Source organism: Dromiciops gliroides, chromosome 5, assembly GCF_019393635.1.
Source record: "Dromiciops gliroides isolate mDroGli1 chromosome 5, mDroGli1.pri, whole genome shotgun sequence".
Taxonomy (NCBI): Eukaryota; Metazoa; Chordata; class Mammalia; order Microbiotheria; family Microbiotheriidae; genus Dromiciops; species Dromiciops gliroides.
This window is the reverse complement of record NC_057865.1, coordinates 190492506-190514635: the sequence shown is the minus strand read 5'-3', so window position 1 is coordinate 190514635 and position 22130 is coordinate 190492506. Positions and strand designations below refer to the sequence as shown.

Here is a 22130-nt window from a genome sequence, read left to right as displayed (position 1 = left end):
GGGAAGGAGAAGAATGTAATGGTCTTTGGCCAACATAAAGGCATTGAATGCCAGAGCAGACTTCTTAACCTGCATTCTATGGACTCGTTTAAAAAATATTCATGCGTTGCTATATTTCCATATAATTAGTTTTCTTTAGAATCCTATGCACTTTATTTTATGTATATAAAAACATTCCAAGAAGTAGTCCATAGACTTCACCAGACATTCTGAGGTCTATGGCACAAAAAAGGTTAACAACCTCTGGCTTAGAGGATATGAAAATGGAGATTTCAGGTGAGAGAAGGGAACATAACAAGGAAAACCAGGGAATATCACAATTATGCTTCAATTACTTTGCATTTTGCCTCGGGATGGTTTCTTGTTTTATGTAATGCTCTGAGGAGAACTTAATCTCATGTTTCACAGAAGCATAGATTTATAGCTCTTAGAATTTGGAAAGGACCCCAAGAATGGATCCCCTTGGGCCTAAGTCTGGGCCTCTCAGGGCCTCAGGGGAGTCTTTTGGTTTTGTGGGATCCCCACAAGAGTAGGAGTCAGCCTTCTCGGATGCTCTTCCCAGTCCTGGTGCCAAATAAAACCCAATCCATACAATGTGGGGAAGGGGTCTCAGTTTAGATTTAACAACTGCTTATTGTGGCCGTAAACTGATAAAGGCAGAGATGATGGGAAATTAGACGTAGTTTAGAGGTTTCCCAAGTTGGAGTTTGCATCATGGATCACCCAGGTCATTGGGATGGGGCGCTGGAAGACTAAGATTCAAATCTTGCCTTAGACATTGCTACTTGTGTGGCCCCCTGGGCAAAATGTTTAACCTCTCTTTGTTTCAGTCACCCCATCCATAAAATGAGGTGGTCATACATACAGTGAGGCTTCGCTTGCAGCTCAGATGGTCTTTTTGACAGGCGCCCTTAGCTTCCTTGCTAACCACCTTCTTTTGTTTTCTTCAGCTCCACAAGCATGTTTCCATCACCCACCCCTCAAAATTGAGCCATTGAGGGCTCATTGATGCTTTTCCTCTTGTCTGAACATTCTTAGGGGGACTGGGGGCTTTTAGGAAGGTTAAAATGTGTCTTGGGAGAGGCACCCTTATCTCTGGATTGTTTTTCTATTCTTTGTCTTAAAGTGATTGTTTATCCTGACCCGAGTGAGTCATCCAGACTCATTTCCCTGATGTCTGCTTCACTTATTCCTTCTCAACCCTCCTCCTTGAATTAGGGAGAAGCAGCGTTTTCTGTCTCCAGCCTCCCCACAAGGATGCCGGTGGCCATTCAGATATATGATTTGTTTGGTAGATCTGAGTTTATGTTCTTATTAGCTGCTTCGAGATCCCTGAGGGAAGCTGGGTCACGCAAGACTGCGTCCTCAGTGCCCAGCCTCTGCTTGGTGCTGTGGGGAGATGGGAAAGAAATAGGAGGAGAGTGAGATTTCCTATTTATTCAAGTTTTATTGATTTCATTGTATTTGGTCCTCACAGCAGCTCTTGTTGGAAAGGTAGTAAAAGTATCACATCAGAGATGAGAACAGTGAGACATAGACCATTACATCGCTCTTGAGGGGCTAATGGGCTACTAGGAAGGACAGAATGTCTACCCAAAGAATTCTTGAGTGTGTACTGCACGATGGATACTCAAGTTGTATTATATATGGAAAGATTGCTGGATCTGGAGTCAGAAGACCTAGGTTCAATCCTGTCATTGCCACTTATTGTCTGTGTGAATTTGGGCAGGTCACTTAAACTTCCTTTGCCTCAGTTTTCTCATCTGTAAAATGAGAGGATTGGACTAGATTGGCCTCTAAGGTACCTTCCCCTTCTGGCTCTAGAGTTATGATCCAGGTAGTTTGTTTGTTTGTTTTTTCTTTCTTTCTTTCTTTTTTTTTTGTGGGGCATTGAGGGTTAAGTGACTTGCCCAGGGTCACACAGCTAGTACATGTCAAGTGTCTGAGTTGGGATTTGAACTCAGGTCCTCCTGAATCCAGGGCCACTGCTTTATCTACTGCACCACCTAGCTGCCCCCAGGTAGTTTCTTTATTTGTAAAATCAGAGATTGGGCTAGATAATCTCATCATTGAGGTTTATGATTCTATGAATTCAGTATGGAATGAATTCATAAGTGTTGTGGGACCATAGTCCACATAGTGGGGTTAATTGTGGAAGATTAATGTGGAAGTAATGTGCTTTGAGGAAGGGCCTCTGTTTCTGAGAGGGACTGTTGTAGAGGAAGTGCACTAGACTTGGAAGGAAGAAACATTCATTGATAATAATAATAATAGCTACCATTTATGTAGTGCTTACCATGTGCCAGAGACACTGTGGTAAGTGCTTTACAAATATTATCTCATGCGAGCCTCACAGCCACCCTGGGACAGAGGCATTATTATTATCATCTCCATTTTACAGTTGAGGAAAGTGAGGTAGCCAGGTTACATGTTTTTCCCAGGTTCTTGCAACTAGCTAGTTAAATACCCAAAGCCGGATTTGAACTTAGGTCTTCCTAACTTCAGGCCCAGTATTCTGCCTGATGCACCCTCTAACTGCCCCTTGGACAAAGGGGACCCTTATGAGTGGTCTGACCTTGGGTAAGGCATTTCCTCTTTGGGGCCTGGGTTTCCTCATTTTACAAATGGAAGACAATAATATCTACACTATCTACTTGATAAAGTTATTATGAGGAAAGTACATCCCAAACCTCAAAGTACTATATACACAGGAGTTGTTGTTATTATTGTAATAAATGCTCCTTGTCTTATCCCTTCCAGCTCTAAGTTCTATTATGCAAGGCTCTGAAGGCAGATAATAGATTGGCAGAGCAAATGAACTGCAGAGAACTCTCCTTTTCCCAGCAGCCCGAGGTTCAGCTGCCTTTTATTAAATCTAGATTTATTTTTGAATCTGAAAGCCATTTGATTATAACGATTGTTAGCAAAATGAAATCATGGCTGCTTGCTAAGAGGAGTTCTCTCCCAGTCAGCTTTGTTATCTCCCCTCAGCTGTCTCCAGTATACTCTGGGAAAACTTGTGGTCTGTGTGGGAATTACAATGGCAACAAAGGAGATGACTTTCTCACCCCTTCTGGCCTGGTGGAGCCTTTGGTGGAAGATTTTGGAAATTGCTGGAAACTCAATGGAGACTGCCAAGATTTGTTGAAACAGGACAGCGACCCCTGTAATCTTAACCCTCGGCTAAGTATGTATTGGGGCAGGAGACTGGGCAGTGACTGAATGTGATTATCTTAAATTGAGTATAATACTTGCATTGAACTTATGTCTTGGTGGGAGTTGGGGTACAAATAGGAGGAATGGGTTGAGGCACATGTTTTATAGTCAACTCTTAATTATCTGCATATTGTTTATTTTCTAGATGGATGATCTGTGCAAATTCTTTATCTTGCATTGGCTTCCCTCTGACAGAGGGGCTCTTAAACATTCTTGTGTTCTGGACCTCTTTGGCAGGCTGATGAAGCCTTTCCTCAGAATTATGTTTTACAAAGTTCAGGGGTTTGCAAAGGGAACCAATTACTTTGAAATAGTTTATCTATCTGTAAAAAATTCATGAGCCCCAGTCTAAGCATCTCTGTTCTATCATCTAATAATAATAATGATGATAAAAATAATACTTAAGAACTTCAGTGATCTGCAAGTAGTGGGGCTCCCTTCATTGACAGAGATTGCCAGTGTCCATATCTTAGAAGATAGTCTTTGGGAACTGCTGTGGCTGAAAAAAATTAGCATCTATTGGTCACGCTTCTTGGAACTTAGCCAAACAGTCCCTTGGATGTCAGACACAGTAAGCTTCATCCAAAACTGAGCTCACCGTTTCTGACAGCACCACATCTGGAATCCTATGAACTTTTCCATGGGACTTGCTAGAGACAGGACACCAAAATGAAACAATAGAGTAGTATTTAAATGAAGGGATAGTGAGAATAACTTGTGTGTATGAGATACTTGGGATTTTACTGGATGTTTTCCTCCCAACAACCCCAGGAGGTAGATTGTACAGTGATTCTATTATTCTAATTTTGCAAATCAGAACACTGAGGCTTGGAGGGGAGGAGTGATTCGTCCAGTTTGAGTAGAAGACCAAGACTCAAACCTAGATCTGCTGACTCTAAATACAGTCCTTATCCATCACACCCCAATCGACAACTTCTGGTCCGTCTCTCTCAATGTTTATTGGCTCAAGGAAAACAAATTCCATTCACTATCAGCCTAGGTCAAACAACTCATAGAGACTGTGTGATATGGTGGAATGAGTCAGAAGACCACGATGCAAGTTTGGTTTTGTTGTTACCTCTGTGATGTTGGACAAATCACTTCCTCCTCTGGGTCCCATTTTCTTCATCTATAAAATGGATGTGGTCTCAATATTGAAGTTCCTTCCCAATTCTGAATCATATTATTATTAAGAAGGTGTATCAAGCTGAGGATTTCATATACACATATGTGTATATATGTGTACATCTGTGTATACATGTATATATACAGTGCAGTTCAAAACCCAATTCTTTTAAAAGCTTCTACCATTTATGGATAAATTGCTATATTGGATTGCAGTTTCCTCCATCTTCATGTATAATTGAGAGTTGACATTATTAGGTCTGTATGTGAATGATACCTGTGCATGACTGTGCTCAACATTTGCAATACTGTCAAGGGAAAAAAAGCATTAATCAGGCTCTCTACTTATCTTTCCTTTCAGCCAAATATGCTGAGGAGTCTTGCTCTCTCTTGACGTCCTCCAAGTTTGAGGCGTGCCACTCTGTGATCAGCCCAGCTCCCTACTTAAAAAACTGCCACTATGATGTCTGCTCTTGCTCGGATGGGAAAGACTGCCTGTGCTCAGCAGTGGCCAGCTATGCCTCAGCCTGTGCCAGGAAAGGCATTATGATTGAGTGGAGAGAGCCCAGGCTTTCTGCGGTGGGTACCATTTCCTTCTGATGCAGGGAGCCAACTGGGCAGTTTCCTGGAGGACTGAGGAGTGATATATATGGGGCTTTTCCCAGCTGGATCCAAGTAATAGCAATGACTGCCTTTGCAGAGTTTTAACTAGGTGGAGTAACTGGAGCTTTTTCCAGGATGCTAAATTTAGAGTGTGCTAAGCACTTGAAGTCCTTTGGCTGCTTAAAAACAACAGAGCTTAACACCTAGGTCAACAAAAATGATTTGCTGACATAGAAAGTTGCTAGGCCAGGATGAAAGCTAGCTTGTCCTCTTCCCTCCCTTTTGCTCCTACCTATCTCAGCCACAGGAGTAAATATATTCCTCCTACCTCCAATTGCTGCAATCCTCGGTGCTCTTGCTCTGAGTCCCAGAAATCCCTTTGCGTATGGACTTTTATATTTTCTAAACCATTTTCCTAGACTCGTTCTCATTGGATCAAAGTCCGAGGGTGGGGCCTTTCAGGAGTGAGGACTGTATTATTTCAATAGCAGTCACTTTTTTTTTCCATCTATGTACCCGTAGGACCAACAATGGAGGCATAATATCTTCCAGGGGAATCTTGGTAAAACCACCCTGCTTCATACTGTCCCGTCCTGCTTTAATTGTACTTCAGAGCATCCCATGTTCTTATTAGTGTGGGGTCTCTCTCATTGGTATAAAATCCAGCCTCATCCACACCTTCTCTTTCTGAGGGATTCTTATTTTTAATTAACCCCCCCCAAGGAGGATCTGCCCCATATACCGGAGGCCTTTCTCAGGCTTACTTGATACCCCCAAGACATTTTTGTCAAAGGCATGACACTTCTTTGCCTTGCCTGGGTATCAGCAATTCCCTGTGTCTAGTGCCACCTTGTGCCCGATGTGGGAATCAAATTGGAAAGTGAATTAGAACTGAAGGAGATGGAAGGAAGAAAAAGGGTCCTGACTCCCAAATTGGTGCCTGGGTGTCAGTCTATCTGCTTTTAAAATGGCCTTTTCTTTCGCAGTGTCATCTTAGATTTCCCTGTTGGTGTTCACCCTCGTGATTGTATTTGCTCCTGTAGCTAGAGTAGGACCTTTTAAAGCTAGAGGGTGACTATTTTTTTTTTAATTTTTGCGGGGCAGTGGGGGTTAAGTGACTTGCCCAGGGTCACACAGCTAGTAAGTGTCAAGTGTCTGAGGCCGGATTTGAACTCAGGTACTCCTGAATCCAGGGCTGGTGCTTAATCCACTGCGCCACCTAGCTGCCCCCTAGAGGGTGACTATTTTTATTGGATGCTCACCAGCCTATGGCCTGAAGAAAATGTCTTTCTTATACCTTTTTGGACCCTGGATGAAGATTTTGGAGAGTTCCTGGGAGCTGACCAAGAACTGCCAAAATATACGTTGTAGATAACTGAGTTTAAAATGAGGGAATCTTGGGATTAGGTAATCTTTTGACTTTGCCATTTACTAGAGGTGGGATCGTAGTAAATCTCTTTGCTTTTGGGAGAGGGGCTCAGTTTCCTCATCTCTGTCAGCTCTGAATCCTATGATCTTGTGACTTCTCAAACAGTGACCACCATAACTTGACCTTTGAACAATTGAATGCCCAGGATATTTAGAACATTGTATGTTATTGTTGTCAGGCCATTTCAGTAATGACCCCATTTTGGGGTTTTCTTGGTAAAGATACTGGAGGGGTTTGCCATTTCCTCTTCCAGCTCATTTTACAGATGAGGAAACCGAGGCAAACAGGGTGAAGTGATTTGCTCAGGGTCACACAGCTAGGCAGTGTCTGAGGCTGGTTTTGAACTCAGGTCTTTCTGATTCTAGGCCCAGTGCTCTATCCACTGAGCCACCTAGCTTCCTCAGAACACTATATAGGGTGTCCCAAAAGTCTTAGTGTAGTTTTTTAATTTGTTTTTTGTTTTTGCAGGGCAATGAGGGTTAAGTGACTTGTCCAGGCTCATACATCTAGTAAGTGTCAAGTTTCTGAGATCAAATTTGAACTCAGATCCTCCTGAATCCAGGGCCAATGCTTTATAAACTGCGCCACCTAGCTGCCCCTTAGTGTAGTTTTAAGCTTTAGTAGCTCAAGTTTAAATTGCTCTGTGTGTGTTGGGGGGAAGGAGAACAATCATTAAGAAATACCTGCTGTGGTTCCTTTCCCTAGGGAGCTAGGAAGCTAATTAGAGAGGCCAGACACAGAGAGCAACTGGAAGATGATATCCAATTTTTGGAGTGTTTGTTCAGCATTAACTTGTTGAGTAAATAAGTTTTGGGGAATGATCAGAATAAGATGAATTTAAATGAAGTGAGCTTTCTGGAGGAGGTGAGTTTTGGCTAGAGGTTTGTTTTATTTTTTGTTTGTTTGTTTGTTTGTTTTTTGGATGGGACAATGAGGATTAAATGACTTGCCCAGGGTCACACAGCTAGTGTGACTGTCTGAGGGCGGATTTGAACTCAGGTCCCCCTGAATCCAGGGCCAATGCTTTATCCACTGCGCTAGAGTTTGTTTTAATAGAAAAGAGTATTGTATGGGAAATTTGGAACTTTCGTTAGGTATAGATTTTAAAGTGTATATTAAATCTCACATGATAGTAACAAAATTGCCCTGTTTGTCTTTGGCCCCTTCTCAACTTTCTTCTGCTCAAAGCATGATTTCTCAAAGCTTAGTGGGCTTTCTTAATACATTTCTTTCCTACTAAATTTCTTTTAGATGAAATATAAAAGTTTAATTACTCGGGAAAGATATACTTCCCCCTAGAATTTATAAGTCAAATAAATTAGAATTTAGAGTCCAAATTACGTGTTTTTATAGAATTCTTCAGTGAATCAGAATATTCATGTTTTAAGTACAAAGGAACAATTCTTGGAGTCTATTCAGATGCGAAAAGCACTGGCTGATAGTTTAGACTGTCTTTCGTCTCATGAATATCAGATATCCACGAGGAAAGACTTGGATGTGAGTAATCTAGCTATTGTCAATGTTCATTAATTTCATAGTTTGAGGCAGCTATTTTAAAATCTAGTTGGAAGATCCGATAAGATCTTGCATTAAAATGCAAGCTATTCTTGTATCAGGTTGGCATCAACCTAGTTTCTAATTCAGTATCAGTTGGACATTCAGGCCTTAGAGTCATTCATTCATTCATTCAGTCAGTCAGTCAGTAAACATTTATTAAGTGTCTAGTACATGCGGGGCACTAAGAAGGTGCTAAGCAGTGGGAGTACAAAGAAAAGCAAAAAGTAATTCTTTGAGAAAAAAAAAAGATAATTCTTGCTCTCCGGAATCTTACTGTCTAACAGGGGGAGACAACATGCAAATGACTTTGTACGATTAAGATACACACAGGATAAATTGGACAAAGGGGAGGCACTAGAATTAAGGAGGATTAGGAAATGTTTCCTATAAAAGGAGAATTGTAACTGAGATCTGAAGGAACCCAGGAGGCAGAGAAAAGACGGGAGAACATTCCAGGCTTGGGGGCAGCCACTGACAATGCCTGGAATTGGGAGATGGAGGATCTTGTGTGAGGGATACCAAGGAGGCTGGTGTCACCAAATCTCAGAGTATGTGTTAGGATGTAAGATGTAAAAAGACTGGAAAGATAAGAGGCCACATTACAAAGGGCTTTGAATGCCAAATAGATGATTTTATATGAACAAAAATCTTATTTTCTCTCCCTCTTAATGCCTCCTGACTTATGTAAGAAAACAAAATCTCTTTTAACAAATACACAGTCAAGTAAAAAAAAAATCTTGTTTGGGCCATGTCCAAAAAAAAATATGTCTCATCTTGCACCCTGAGTCTTACTTCTCATTCAGGAGAGCTGATGGACTTTTCAGCACACTTCATCATTAGTTTTCTGAAATTGTACTTAGTTATTGCATTCTTCCAAAGCTTTTTGTCTTTACGATGTTGTAATTATGTAAATTGTTCTCTGACTGTGTTCACTTCACTCTGTATCTGCTCATATAAATCATCCCAGGTTTCTCTGAAACTCTCCCTTTCTCACTGAACAATAGTGTTCCATTATGTCATGGGGCACAGAGCACCCCAGAATTTCTCTGGGGTACACCGAGGAATCTTCTCCTTGAGAAACTAAACCAGAGGACAGATAACGCCTAGAGGAACCAAATCGGACTGAGCTAGCTTGGGATTCCTACCCTTCATTCAGGTCTCCCTTATCCTGGGGAGATAAGTTTGGGTGTGGCTTCGGCCTTTGTGTCCTGAAGAGGGATCCATAGCCACCCTCACCCAATTCCTTTAGTCACTACCAGTGGGGGATGGTCCTCCACTCCTCACCCAATTCCCCCAGCTACCACCAGGGGGGATGGTCCTCTCTCACTAAAGGAACTTTTCGCGGGCAGATGGGCCACCCCCATCAGTCCCCTATAAAAGTACCTTCCGGTCTCCTGTTCGAGGAGATTTGGTACCTCTGAGCCATGTGCTTTATGCCAAATCTCCCCATGAAAAGTCTAAGGATTTCTTTCATGGTTTCCCTCCCCCCACCCTTCCCTTCCCTTGCTCCTAAATAAACTATCACCTTGTTCTAACTAAGTTTTGTGTGCAAGAGGGTGTAATTCTTTAAAGAGGAATTCCCAAGAACCCCAACCCCAACCCGTACCCCATTTTCCCACTATATCAATTATATTTATATGCCATAATTTGTTTGACTGATTCTCTCTTAATTTTTGGTATTCTCTTAGTTTCTAGACCTTTGGCACCACAAAAAAGAGCTGCTATGAATATTTTGTACATATGGGCTTTTTTCCTCTTGGGGTAGAGGTCAAAGTGGGGAAAGCAGTTTGAAAGGAGTAAAATACCTCGCCCTCTCTGAGCTCTTCTGACCCTAATTGTTAGTGGTTCCCCGATACAGGTCCATGAGCACACCTTTGAACAAGTGTACCTTTCAGTGGCTTGAATCCAGGAATACCAGCCTTCCTTTTTCTATACCTTCAAACCTTTCCTCTGAATCTTCCTGCTCTTTTGAACCTGTCATGTCCTCTATCATACTCATCTTTATCTCCACCAAGAAGGAGCACCCCTCATAGACTTCTTTTTTTTTGTTTTTGTTTTTGTTTTGTTTTGTGGAGCAATGAAGATCAAGTGACTTGCCCAGGGTCACACAGCTAGTAAGTGTCAAGTGTCTGAGGTTGGATTTGAACTCAGGTACTCCTGACTCCAGGGCCGGTGCTCTATCCACTGCGCCACCTAGCTGCCCCCCTCATAGACTTCTTCTTCTTCTTCTTCTTTTTTTTAATATTTGGCAGGGCAATGAGGGTTAAGTGACTTGCCCAGGGTCACACAGCTAATAAGTGTCAAGTGTCTGAGGCCAGATTTGAACTCAGGTCCTCCTGAATCCAAGACCAGTGCTCTATCTACTGTGCCACCTAGCTGCCCCCCCCCTCATAGATTTCTAAGTGAGGAATGGAGATGGATAAGAAGTTTTATTGGGGAAGAAGGAGATGCAACATTGGTTCCCTGAGTCACACAGTGTTTCTCACTTTGCTTGAGGAAGACCTGAAGGTGTCTTTTCTCTTTGTGACTAGAGTGTACTTAAAAGCACAGTGTCTAGCTAATCCTTCCCTCTTGTCTCTTTCCTTTCCTCTCCTTCCCTCAACTTCTGATGTCTCTTAGAGGAATCTCAGTTTGTCCCTGTCATGCTTTGACCTGCTAAACCTGAGACTCAAAGGAATGGAGAATAGGAGAGGCTGAAGTCATATCTATTTCCTATTCAAAAAGATCTCAGAGTTGGAAGAGTCCCTTCCCTTCCATGGAACGCATCTAATGTTTTAAAAATAATATTTTATTTTTCTCCAAATTACATATTAAAACAATTTTTAAACATTTAAAAAAGTTTTCAGTTTTAAATTCTATCCTTCCCTCCCTCCCCTTTCCTCTCCCTCCTCCCTGATGGAGTAAGCAATTCAATATAGGTTATACATGTGCAATGATGTAAAACATTTCCATATTAGTAATTTTGTACAAGAAAAAGTTGGACAAAAAAAGAATGAAAGGAAGTGAAAAATAGCATACTTCAGTCAGTATTCAAACAGTATCAGTTCTTTCTCTAGAGGTGGAGAGCATTCTTTATCATCAGTCCTTCGGGATTGTCTTGGATCATTGTATTGTTGAGAATGGCTAAGTCATTCACAGTGCTTCATTATACTGCTGTTATATATTGCTGTTACTGTGTACAATGTTCTCCTGGTTCTGCTCACTTCATTTTGCATCAGTTCATGTAAGTTCAGCTTTTTCTGAAATCATCCTTCTTGTCATTTCTTATAGCACAATAGTATTCCACAGCAATCATATAACACAGCTTGTTCAGCCATTCCTCAGTTGATGGGCATCCCTTTGATTCTTAATTCTTAGCTACCAAGAACTACTCTAAACATTTTTGTACAATAGGTCCTTTCCCCCTTTTTTTTGATCTCTTTGGGATATAGATTTAGCAGTGGTATTGCCAGATCAAAGGATATGCACAGTTCTATAGCCCTTTGGGCATAGAGGTCATCTAATCGAAGGGATACCTGGCAGATAACAGTAAACCTATATTCTCAATCTAAAAGGATTTGAGGGTCATAGAACTGGAGGAGATCTTAGCCTATCTCTAGGCCAGCACCTTCATTTTACAGATGAGGATCCTGAGGGTTAGGGATGTTGTGACTTGCCCCAAATCGAACTATTTGCAAATGGCAGAGCTGAGAGTTGAACTTGGGGGCATCTGACTCACAAACCAGCTCTTTTCCCACTGTACCATGCTCCCTCAGGTCAGGAAGGGCAGATCATTCAGGAGTGAATAAAGGGCTCCCCTTATTCCTAGCAGAGACTTTCCTACGTGTCTTAGGGAATTTCTTGTTGAATATTGACAATGATCTCCCTCTATTTTCCCCTATGAAAATTTTGAACCCTTTTATTTGTCTGTCAAAGCTCTCCATGATTTGATGTTATCCTATCTTTCTAACCTTATGTCCCATTATTCTCTTCTAGACACTCTGCCCCCTAGGAAAAAAAAAAGGAGTCATTTCTAGTCCCCTAAACATACTTCCATCTCTCTGTTTTGGGTTGCATTGTTGCTAATGTCCTCCTTCTTCCTCTTTGCCAGCTGAATTCCTACCCAACCTTTATAAAGTCTATCTTAAGTGGCACCTCCCCCATGAAACTGCCCTTTACTTTCCCTTACCCTCATAATGACTTGGCACCTCACTAACACACTTAACTAATGTTATAGAATATGGTTATGTGTGGTCTGGACCTGTGACCTCACTGGGGCAGGGGACTCATCTGGGGGTAAATTCCCTTCACCTTGGCAGAGCCGCAGCTCCTTCCCAATTTATAATCCTAAGGAGTTGCCTGCAGGCATTGAAAGGGACTTGTCAAGCAGCTCATATTTGTCAGAATTAAGGCTTGAATCTGCAGAATGCCCATTAAGTTTTTAATAGGAGCATTTACAGTTCAGAAATTGGCACTCAAAACCAAGCCTTGCTTTGTTGTTTTGGAGATTTGTCTAGATTTAAGAAAGTGTTAATAATGCCCTCTCTGTCAAGCCTGGTTGTTAAACATTTACCAGCCCATTCCTGGCTCAAATCCAGTATTTTCTGACTCTGAGACCGGCCTTCTCTATCCACTACACATTCTGTCTCCTCCAATATAGCAATATTATAATAGGATATTTGTCTTTTCCCCACAGGGTCTGCCTTAATTAAGCTTTATATTTTCCTCACTTAGTACAGAGTTCTGAACGCAGCAGGAGCCTAATAAATGCTTATTGAATGAATGAATGAATGAATGAGGAAACACTCCCCTGCTGCACTAACCTGATTTTGCTACAAAAAGTGGTTGCTTTCTTTGTGGGTTTCAGCCAGCCTGAAAAGACCAATTTGGAAGCAAAGGGCTCTTTCACACTGAACAAAGGGGAAAAAAACAAAACTATATTGCAAATAACAGTACCCTGGGAAGTATTCACATTCACATAGGGCCTCAGAGTCACAATGACCTTGATATACATTAGAGTGCACCCCAGTTGAGCGTCCCAAGTTGTGGCATGTTCAAATAACACTAATTAATGCTAGAGCCAGGACTTTCTTCCACTGCCCCAGGATGCAGTCTCTCTGCTAATGAATAGAAACTGTTGCTGTTTATACTTGCCTAAAGTGTTTGCTCAAGGGGCATCTCCTTAGCCTGATTGCTACACACCAGGTCAAGCTAGTTTCACAACGGTTGTGGTTTCCCAGAATGCTAGGGCCTGGCCCTGGCCACACCGTTGGAAACTGGAGTTCTCTGCAACCTTAAAGCATTTCATTGTAGTCCCTCCCATTCTAGATCATCAGACAGTACAAGGCGGGAAGGAAGTGGTTGGGAGGTTGTACCTTTTTTTTGAATCTATAAATTATAGACTGTGTGTCAGGGATCTGGTTGCTAAACTGATCTTTTATGAGGGGGGACTGGATTTGTGATTTACTTAATAGTAGGAACTTCCCTCTATGAAAGCATATCTGCATCTTCTCTACAACTTGGGGGTCTTTTCGGAGTTACTGGGAGGGGTTCTGAGATGTCAATGTGATTTATTCAGTCATCAGAGGCAGGCTATGAACCTAGGTCTTCCTGATTCTCAGGTCAGCTCTCTGGCCATTACAAGATTTGCCTCTCATTCTTCCCCTCCTGAACCATGGACCAGTGGTATCACGTGACTAGTAAAGGTGTTACTTTTCCACAGCAAGGAATTTGAGGGCTTCAATTAGACACAGATAAGTGAAATATAGACAAAAAGCTTTGTTATTTAGCTCACCTGGAAAGCCTAATAAACTAGTTTCACCTTTATAATAGCAGCTACCAGCCCAATTAATTAATTCTTAGCTTTGTGCTTAGGGCATCTGGGTGGCACAGTGGATAGAGCATTGTACTTGGAGTCAGGAACTCATCTTCATGAGTTCAAATCTGACTTCAGATACTCCCTAGCTGTGTGACTCTGGGCAAGTAGTTTAACCCTGTTTGCCTCAGTTTCCTCATCTGTAAAATGTTCTGGAGAAGGAAAACAAGAAAACCCCAAATAGGGTCACAAAGAGTCTGAAAGAACTGAACAACCACAAACTTTGGTACTTAATTTATTCTCGATGCACTACAAGGGAAAATCCCTGAGGCCAAGTCTATGCTACACTGCTAAACTCTTTCATTCCCCTTCTGCCTCCCACAGTTTCTCCCTTTGCTTCCTTGAGCAATCCTATCTTGGTCTTTCTCTTTTCCCATCTTTCCAATCATGTGTCAAGTGCACCCAGGTAATGATAAAACTAGCATCTTGAGACTTCTCATTCATACCAACACGCACAAGGTAACTGTGTATAGTAGAAAGCGGTACAGTGTCAATACATACAGATTGGGGAGGGGGCTTATTCATCATGCCTGCTGGTAATGACATGTCTGAATCTGGGGGAGGAGGGTACATATTGACCATTCCTTCCCCCTGGCCCCCATCACAAATGCCAAGACCAGACCCCTCACTCTGCGTCTATCCTTTCTCTTCTCCAGCACTGAGCTGTCCAGAGGGCCAGGTGTATCAGCAGTGTGGGACTCCTTGCAACCAGAGCTGTCGTTCCCTCTCCTATCCAGACATGGAATGCACTGAGGTTTGCCTTGAGGGCTGTTTTTGTCCTCCTGGGCTATACACTGATGAGAAGAGGAACTGTGTGCCCAAAGCCCAGTGCCCCTGTTATTACGATGGCGAGATCTTTCAGCCTGAAGATATCTTCTCAGACCATCACACCATGTGGTGAGTGCCCAGTGATAGTGTCCCAGAATCACAGTTAGGAGGAATCTTAGAGTTTATCTAGTCAAATCTAGCGGCAGCTAGCTGGGACAGTGGATAGGGTATTGGGCCTGTAGTCAGTTAAACCATAGTTCAAATCCAGTGTCAGGTTTTAGCTAGTTATATGACTTTGGGCAAATCATTTATCCTCAGTCTGCCTCAGTTTCCTCATCTGTAAAATGGGAATAATAAGAATACCTAACCTACCTGCCAGGGTTATTATTATTATTATTATTATTTTTTTTTTTTGCAGGGCAATGAGGGTTAAGTGACTTGCCCAGGGTCACACAGCTAGTTAAATGTTAAGTGACTTGCCCAGGGTCACACAGCTAGTTAAATGTCAAGTGTCTGAGGCAGGATTTGAACTCAGGTCCTCCTGAATCCAAGGCCAGTGCTTTATCCACTGCGCCACCTAGCTGCCCCAACTATAAGATCCCTATGGGAAGGCAAGCTGTCTTTTTTTTTTTTTTTCTTAGTGAGGCAATTGGGGTTAAGTGACTTGCCCAGGGTCACACAGCTAGTAAGTGTTAAGTGTCTGAGGTCGGATTTGAACTCAGGTACTCCTGACTCCAGGGGTGGTGCTCTATCCACTGCACCACCTAGCTGCCCTGCCAGGGTTATTATGAGGATCAAATAAGATTATTTGTAAAATACTTAGTAGGCACTTAATAAATGCTTATTTCTGTCCTTCCTTTTGTTTCACAAATGAAGACTATGATAGGTAAAGTAGCTTGCTCAAGGTCATGTTAATGGCACATATAGGTCCTCTGATTCTTCGCTACAATCACTTAGGGAGACCAGAGCCTTAGGTTGGAAATACAGAATCTTTGGAGTTTTTTTAATGTCAGTTATGCCCAACAGCAACCATTCTCTCACTGTTTCTGTTTCACACTTGGTTACTTGGTCCTACTTCTTGGCTTCAATTAATGTGACGAGCCCAGAAGGAGATGATAAAGAGGCAGAGTTAGGTGGTAAAGTAGGCAGAATGCTAGACTTGGAGTCTTCATGGAAGACCTGAATTCTAATCCTGCCTCAGACACTAACTGGCTGTGTAACCTCAAGCAAGTCTCTTAACCTTCCTCAGCCTCAGTTTCCTCATCTTTAAAATGGGGATAATTACAGCAGGTACTTCACAGGATTGTTGTGAGGACTGGATGAGAAAACTTATGCAAAGTGCTTTGCAAACCTCACACAGTGCTAGATATAGCCAAGCTATTAGCTGTTATTATTGGGTGAAGTATTTGAGCTCTATGGGCAGGGGCCAGAAAAATGAAATGTATTGGAAAATACTATAATCTTTAAAGACAATGTGATGGGCCAAACACATGTTGCTGTGCTTCATGGGGTCCTGTCTGAGACATGAATGACTGCATATGATGTTCTTTTTCCATTTCATGTAGCCCAGAAACAACAGGCTATTGCAATAGGGTAGCCAGTATCATTCAAATAGTTTACAGTTGTTGTTGCAAGTTACTGCAGTGGATAAAGCCCTGGAGTCAGGAGAACCTGAGTTCAAATCTCATTTCAGACACTTACTAGCTGTGTGAAGTCACTGGGCAAATCACTTAACCCTAATTGCCTCAAACATATGGGGCCATCTCCAGTATTCCTGATGTATATCTTGCCACTGAACCTAGATGGCTCTGGAGGAGAGAGTGAGGCTGGTGACTTTGCACAGCCCTCCCTCACTTGAATCCAATTCAGTGCAAGTCATGACATCACTCCAATGTCATGGTCCTCTTTGAGAATGAAGGACAAACTGTGAATAGCAAATAGACAAACAAGATAGTTTATAGTAGGACCAACACTAGAACCCAGACCTTTGTCGTTAGTCATTCTGTTTTATAGACTGAAATGGCTAAGAACATCTTCTGGACAAATGGTTCTTCCTGCTTAACTATTCTCTTTCTGAATTTTTCCTTACTGTCCTTTCTCCTAGCTTACTGTGTGTTTCCTTTGTGTTTTGTCTTTATCTAATGCTTTGCAATGCAATACACAGTCTTTTGGAGACAAGTCTGCTTTTTTTTCCTTTCCTTTCCTTTCCTTTCCTTTCCTTTCCTTTCCTTTCCTTTCCTTTCCTTTCCTTTCCTTTCCTTTCCTTTCCTTTCCTTTCCTTTCCTTTCCTTCCTTTCCTTTCCTTTCCTTTCCTTTCCTTTCCTTTCCTTCCCTTCCTTCCCTTCCCTGCCCTTCCCTTCCCTTCCCTTCCCTTCCCTTCCCTTCCCTTCCCTTCCCTTCCCTTCCCTTCCCTTCCCTTCCCTTCCCTTCCCTTCCCTTCCCTTCCCTTCCCTTCCCTTCCCTTCCCTTCCCTTCCCTTCCCTTCCCTTCCCTTCCCTTCCCTTCCCTTCCCTTCCCTTCCCTTCCCTTCCCTTCCCTTCCCTCCCTTCCCTTCCCTTCCCTTCCCTTCCCTTCCCTTCCCTTCCCTTCCCTTCCCTTCCCTTCCCTTCCTTCCCTTCCCTTCCCTTCCCTTCCCTTCCCTTCCCTTCCCTTCCCTTCCCTTCCCTTCCCTTCCCATCCCATCCCATCCCATCCCATCCCATCCCATCCCATCCCATCCCATCCCATCCCATTTTTTTTTCTTTTTTCCAGCAATGAGAACTTTCTGTCTGTTTGTAGCCATTGACTTATTCATTTCTCAAAAAACCCTTGGGAGAATGAGTGGGTGTGGTATTAGTAAATATGACAGATGCAAGTAAGAACCCCTGTGCCTGAGAAGCGTTTTGAACCCAATCTGCAAAGTCCCATTGGCTGGAATTCAGACCAGCTCTTCTTCAAGGTTCCTGTGCAATCTTGAGCCCTGTGCTTTTTTATGTTAGAGAAGAGGTGGATTTTGCAGGGGAGATTTTGACAAGCTCTTAGTTACAAATCCGACTGCATATGACCTGTCTACTTATTCCATTTTGGGAAGGATCTGAATGGGTTTTTATTTTTCTGCAGCTACTGCGAGGATGGCTTTATGCATTGTAGTACCAATGGACTTCCGGGTGGCCTGTTGCCAGATGTCATCCTTAATAGTCACCCATCTTCTCGAAGTGAGTACAGCTAGACTGTGATGAGCGAGTGTGTCCTTGTTTGCCCCCGTTTACCATATTATCTGCATGTAATAGAGGAACTGGCCAATGAAGGCCCAGTCCTCAGAGCAGGCACCACAGGCTCTGCCTGCTGCTTGCTCTACAAGGAAACTTGGTAAACCAACTTGCAGAAATGTAGAGAGAGGTGTAACATCAACTAGCAAAGGACACCTCCTGTGCTCTGAGCCCTGGGTAATCGGTGGCCAGAACCTAAACATATTAACATGTCTGCTTTGTGGCTACATGTGCCTCTTTGTGTCCAGAAAACTGAGACAAAAGCAAGATTTCTTTTTGGTTGTCAGAGGGGAAAGATGGAGACTGAATTTTCTGTGTAATTGCATTAGTGCTTGTTAGTGAAATCACAGTATAACCTGTGACCAAGGACCCCCCAAGACTCTGTACTCATATGTACTGGATTAAATAGTGGGGGCTGACCCCAAGAAGGTAATTTTTCGTCTTTGGTTCCTTGTACTAGTGTGACTCTCGGAAAATCTAACATACTGGTGGCATAGCTCATGCCTAGGTTTCCCAGAAGGTGGGCAATGGATACTCTGGAGTTCCTACAGGTCTTCTAGGTAATTAATTCAAGATTGGCTATGGGACAGCCTGTGTATTTCCCCACATAGAGGAGATCAAAATGGCTGGATCAAAGCGAATAGTATGGCTCTGCCCTAGACCAGCACGAAATAATGGTCTGATTGCCATACATCTTACCTCCATACACTGGTCCCTTGAGAGATGAAAGTGAAAATGAAAGGATTTCTAAGGGCTAAAAAAAATAACCTCATCTAGAAGAGAGAAAAAAAAAGACCCTCAACCAACCAACCAACCAACCAAAAAAAATACTTAGCTCTGGCTACCTGATTGCTTGACTGTCTGACTGCATGTTGCTTTTAGAAGAAAAAAAAGGAGGATGGACTGGTAGGCCTTGGCTACAGAAGAAAGTGACCTCAACATGGTGAGATAAATAGAAATAAAAAGTTCCTGGGCAGCTAGGTGGCGCAGTGGATAAAGCACTGGCCTTGGATTCAGGAGGACCTGAGTTCAAATCTGCCCTCAGATACTTGACACTAGCTGTGTGACCCTGGGCAAGTCACTTAACCCTCATTGCCCTGCAAAAAAGAAAGAAAGAAAGAAAGAAAAAATGCTATTTTTAAAAAAATAAAAAAGTAAAAAGTTCCTTTTCTCTAATCTTCTGCCACCCCCAAAAGATTTCAAATAGGTCTATTCATCCAGAGGAGGTCAAGCTCTGATTTAATTGTGGATTAAAAAAAGGCCCTTTTTTCTCTTTATTTTCAAGGAAAGGGCTTTAACTAAGACCAGTCATGAGGGAAGGGGGGAATCTCAATGGTCTTGGTGAAGGAAAAGCTGCTCCAACTTAGTCTGACCCTGAGGAAAGAGGTATTGTTGTTCAGTTATTCTGTCATATCTGACTCTTCATGATCCAGTGGACCATACTGTCCATAGGGTTTTTTTTGGCAAACTGGATGGTTTGCCGTTTTCTTCTCTAGTGGATGAATTTTAACAGAGGTTAAGTAACTTGCCCAGGGTCACATAGTTAGTGTCTGAATTCAGATTTGAACTCAGGTCTTCCTGACTCCAGGCCCAGTGCTCTATCCACTGAGCCATCTAGCTTCCTCTAAGGACAGGAGTATTCCAGGGCAAAAGAAAAACTCCCAGGGCAAAGGAAATATCCTTAGCTCCATCTGATCCCAGGGTAGAGGAGACTTTTCCCTTTGTCGTTGTATCTATCAAACAATCTTGCATCTTCCTTATCTGTGTTTGAAAGGTAACTTTTTTTAGAAGAGCCTTTAAAAAGGCTGCATTTGCTTTGCTGTTAGTGCTTAAAAAACCCAAAACAATAAACACGGGATTTTATATACTGTATTTTCTATACCTTTTAGTCAATCTGTTATGACTATAAATGTGGTCTGATGCAGAAAATAGTTTACAAACGTTTCCTCTTCTCATCTTTTAATCAAGGAGATGAGAAAATAGGCATATAGATCAGTAATTGCTGACCTCCTCCTATCCTTCCCCCCTTTTGGAAACAATAATGCTTATGATGTCCCCCAATCATTCTTACCCTCTTAATGTCAATATTAAGTGAGATAAAACAGGGAGACATATAATCACCTGTTCAGAGCCCAAGTGGAAGAGTTATTCCCTATAGATGGTGGTCTCTAAATGCTATGGTTTCTAAGTGACATGGCATTGATTGTAGCAATCTCCTACAGAGCATCCTAAATGAGATACACTATTATTCAAAAGAGATCAGACAAATAATCCAGGCAGGAAAAACCAAATGAATGAAGAATGCCTATTGTAGACATTACATTGAACTCAATCAATCAATCAATTAACATTTATTGAGTGTCTACTATGTGCCAGGCACAAAGAAGCAAAAGACATTAAAGAGCCTTCAGGCCTTCTGCCCTCAAGGAGCTTACAATCTAATAAGGAAGATTGTAAATGTAATTGAGTCTATTATCTTGGCCAGTACATTGAGTTAGCTCATCTTGGATAGACATTATGTCTATCAGATGGACATTAAGTGTGGTCCAGAATTGAAAATGAGAATGAGAGTGGACTGCAGCTGGGAAATCAGACATCATTTTCAATATTTCCAAGCTACTCTTAGACACAAAGGCCCGTCTTTAAAATAATAATAATAAATAATAACAATAACAACAATAATAAATAACAACAACAATAATATTCTCACAGTGAAACTGTCTACTTGCAAATTCTAGAACACTGTCATTAAGGGTCAAAATAGTAGGTGTCTCAGAAGACAGTGGAGAAATGCATTCTGGTTCTAAAAAAAAATTACAATTTTTTATTACCAATGATGATATGCTCAAGAAGTTACAAAAAACATTTATCCAGGAAACACAGGCCTGGAAAAGAAAGTGGGGCAGGCATGTAGTGCAAATGAAAGCTGACAGATGGACAGTCCAAGTTGCAAACTAGTATCTGTAGGATGTTAGAAAACCTGAAGGAAGGTCTCCTTCAGGGCACTGGGTAGATCTCCTATGGAGGGCTGATGAGGACATGGGCAAGAGCATTGCTCTGGATGAGAAAACATTCATGGCTTGGGATCTTGAGACCAGTAGAGTAAGAGCCCACACCCATGAGATTGTGGATCTATTCAAGTGCTGAAGCATCTATAGAGAGTTTCATGGTTCACAACATGGTTTACAACAACTTTGGGAAGTAGGTTGTCAATCACTTGATCATCAAGTAGGCACCTCTGATGTGCATGCTGGGGATAGATACAGAGACAAAAATGAAACAGTTCAAATTATCTTCTAGCCAGGGGAGACGATATGAATGAATGAACAAAGCATATATATATATATATGTTATATATATATATATGTTATATATATATGTTATATATATATATATATGTTATATATATATGTTTTATATATATATATATATATATATATATATATATATATATATATATATAGAGAGAGAGAGAGAGAGAGAGAGAGAGAGAGAGAGAGAGAGAACTAGAAAACATATAAAGTGAATCCACTTTAGTTTTAGGGAGAGAGGGTGGTGGTACCTGGAAGAGAATAGGAAATAAACATTTATATTATGCTTACTACTTGCCAAACACCAAGCTAAGTGCTTTACAGATATTATCTCATTTGATCTTCACCACCACCCTGTGAAGTAGGTTTTTATCCCAATTTTATAGTTGAGGAAACTGAGAGTAGGTGACTTTCTTAGGGTTACATAGCCAGTTAGTGTCTGAAGATGGATTAAAACTCAAGTCTTCCTGACTGGGCATATCGCTCTATCCACCGTGACACCCAGCTGCCTCTAACCATCTGGAGAGGGGGTATAAGCAGCTTGGAGATATGAGCTGAATTTTTGAGTGGTGCTGTTGTTCAGTCATCTTTTCAGCCGTGTCCAACTCTTCATGGCCCCATTTGGGGCTTTCTTGGCAAAGATACTGGAGTGGTTTTGCCATTTCCTTCTCCAGCTCATTTTATAGATGAGGAACAGAAACAAACAGAGTGAAGTGACTTGTCCAGGCTCACACAGCTAGTAAGTGTCTAAAGCCAGATTTGAACTCAGGAAGATGAGTCTTCTTGACTCCAGGCCTGGTGTTCTACCTACTGTGCCACCTAGCTGTCTCTTTTGGAGTACAGAGGAATTCTAAGAGGTTGGAGAGATGAAGAGGGATTTCAAACTAAAAATGATGGACAGCTTGGTCAAAGGCATTGAGATGGGAGGTGAAATGTCATGTGTAAGGAATAGTAAACAGGAAGGTTTGGTTGCATAATGGAGTCTGTGAAGGGGAAAGATGTATAATCAATCTGAAAAA

General features: G+C 41.9%; 1 protein-coding gene across 1 annotated transcript in view; it reads left to right on the top strand.

Annotated features, from left to right (window-relative positions):
* Window positions 1-22130, top strand: part of VWF (von Willebrand factor) — a 213719-nt gene that overhangs the window by 81035 nt on the left and 110554 nt on the right. The window contains exons 14-17 of the mRNA XM_043968561.1: window positions 2992-3187; window positions 4703-4924; window positions 14441-14681; window positions 17652-17746. Of these exons, the coding sequence (XP_043824496.1) occupies window positions 2992-3187; window positions 4703-4924; window positions 14441-14681; window positions 17652-17746 (754 nt within the window). The remainder of the gene's footprint in view (window positions 1-2991; window positions 3188-4702; window positions 4925-14440; window positions 14682-17651; window positions 17747-22130) is intronic.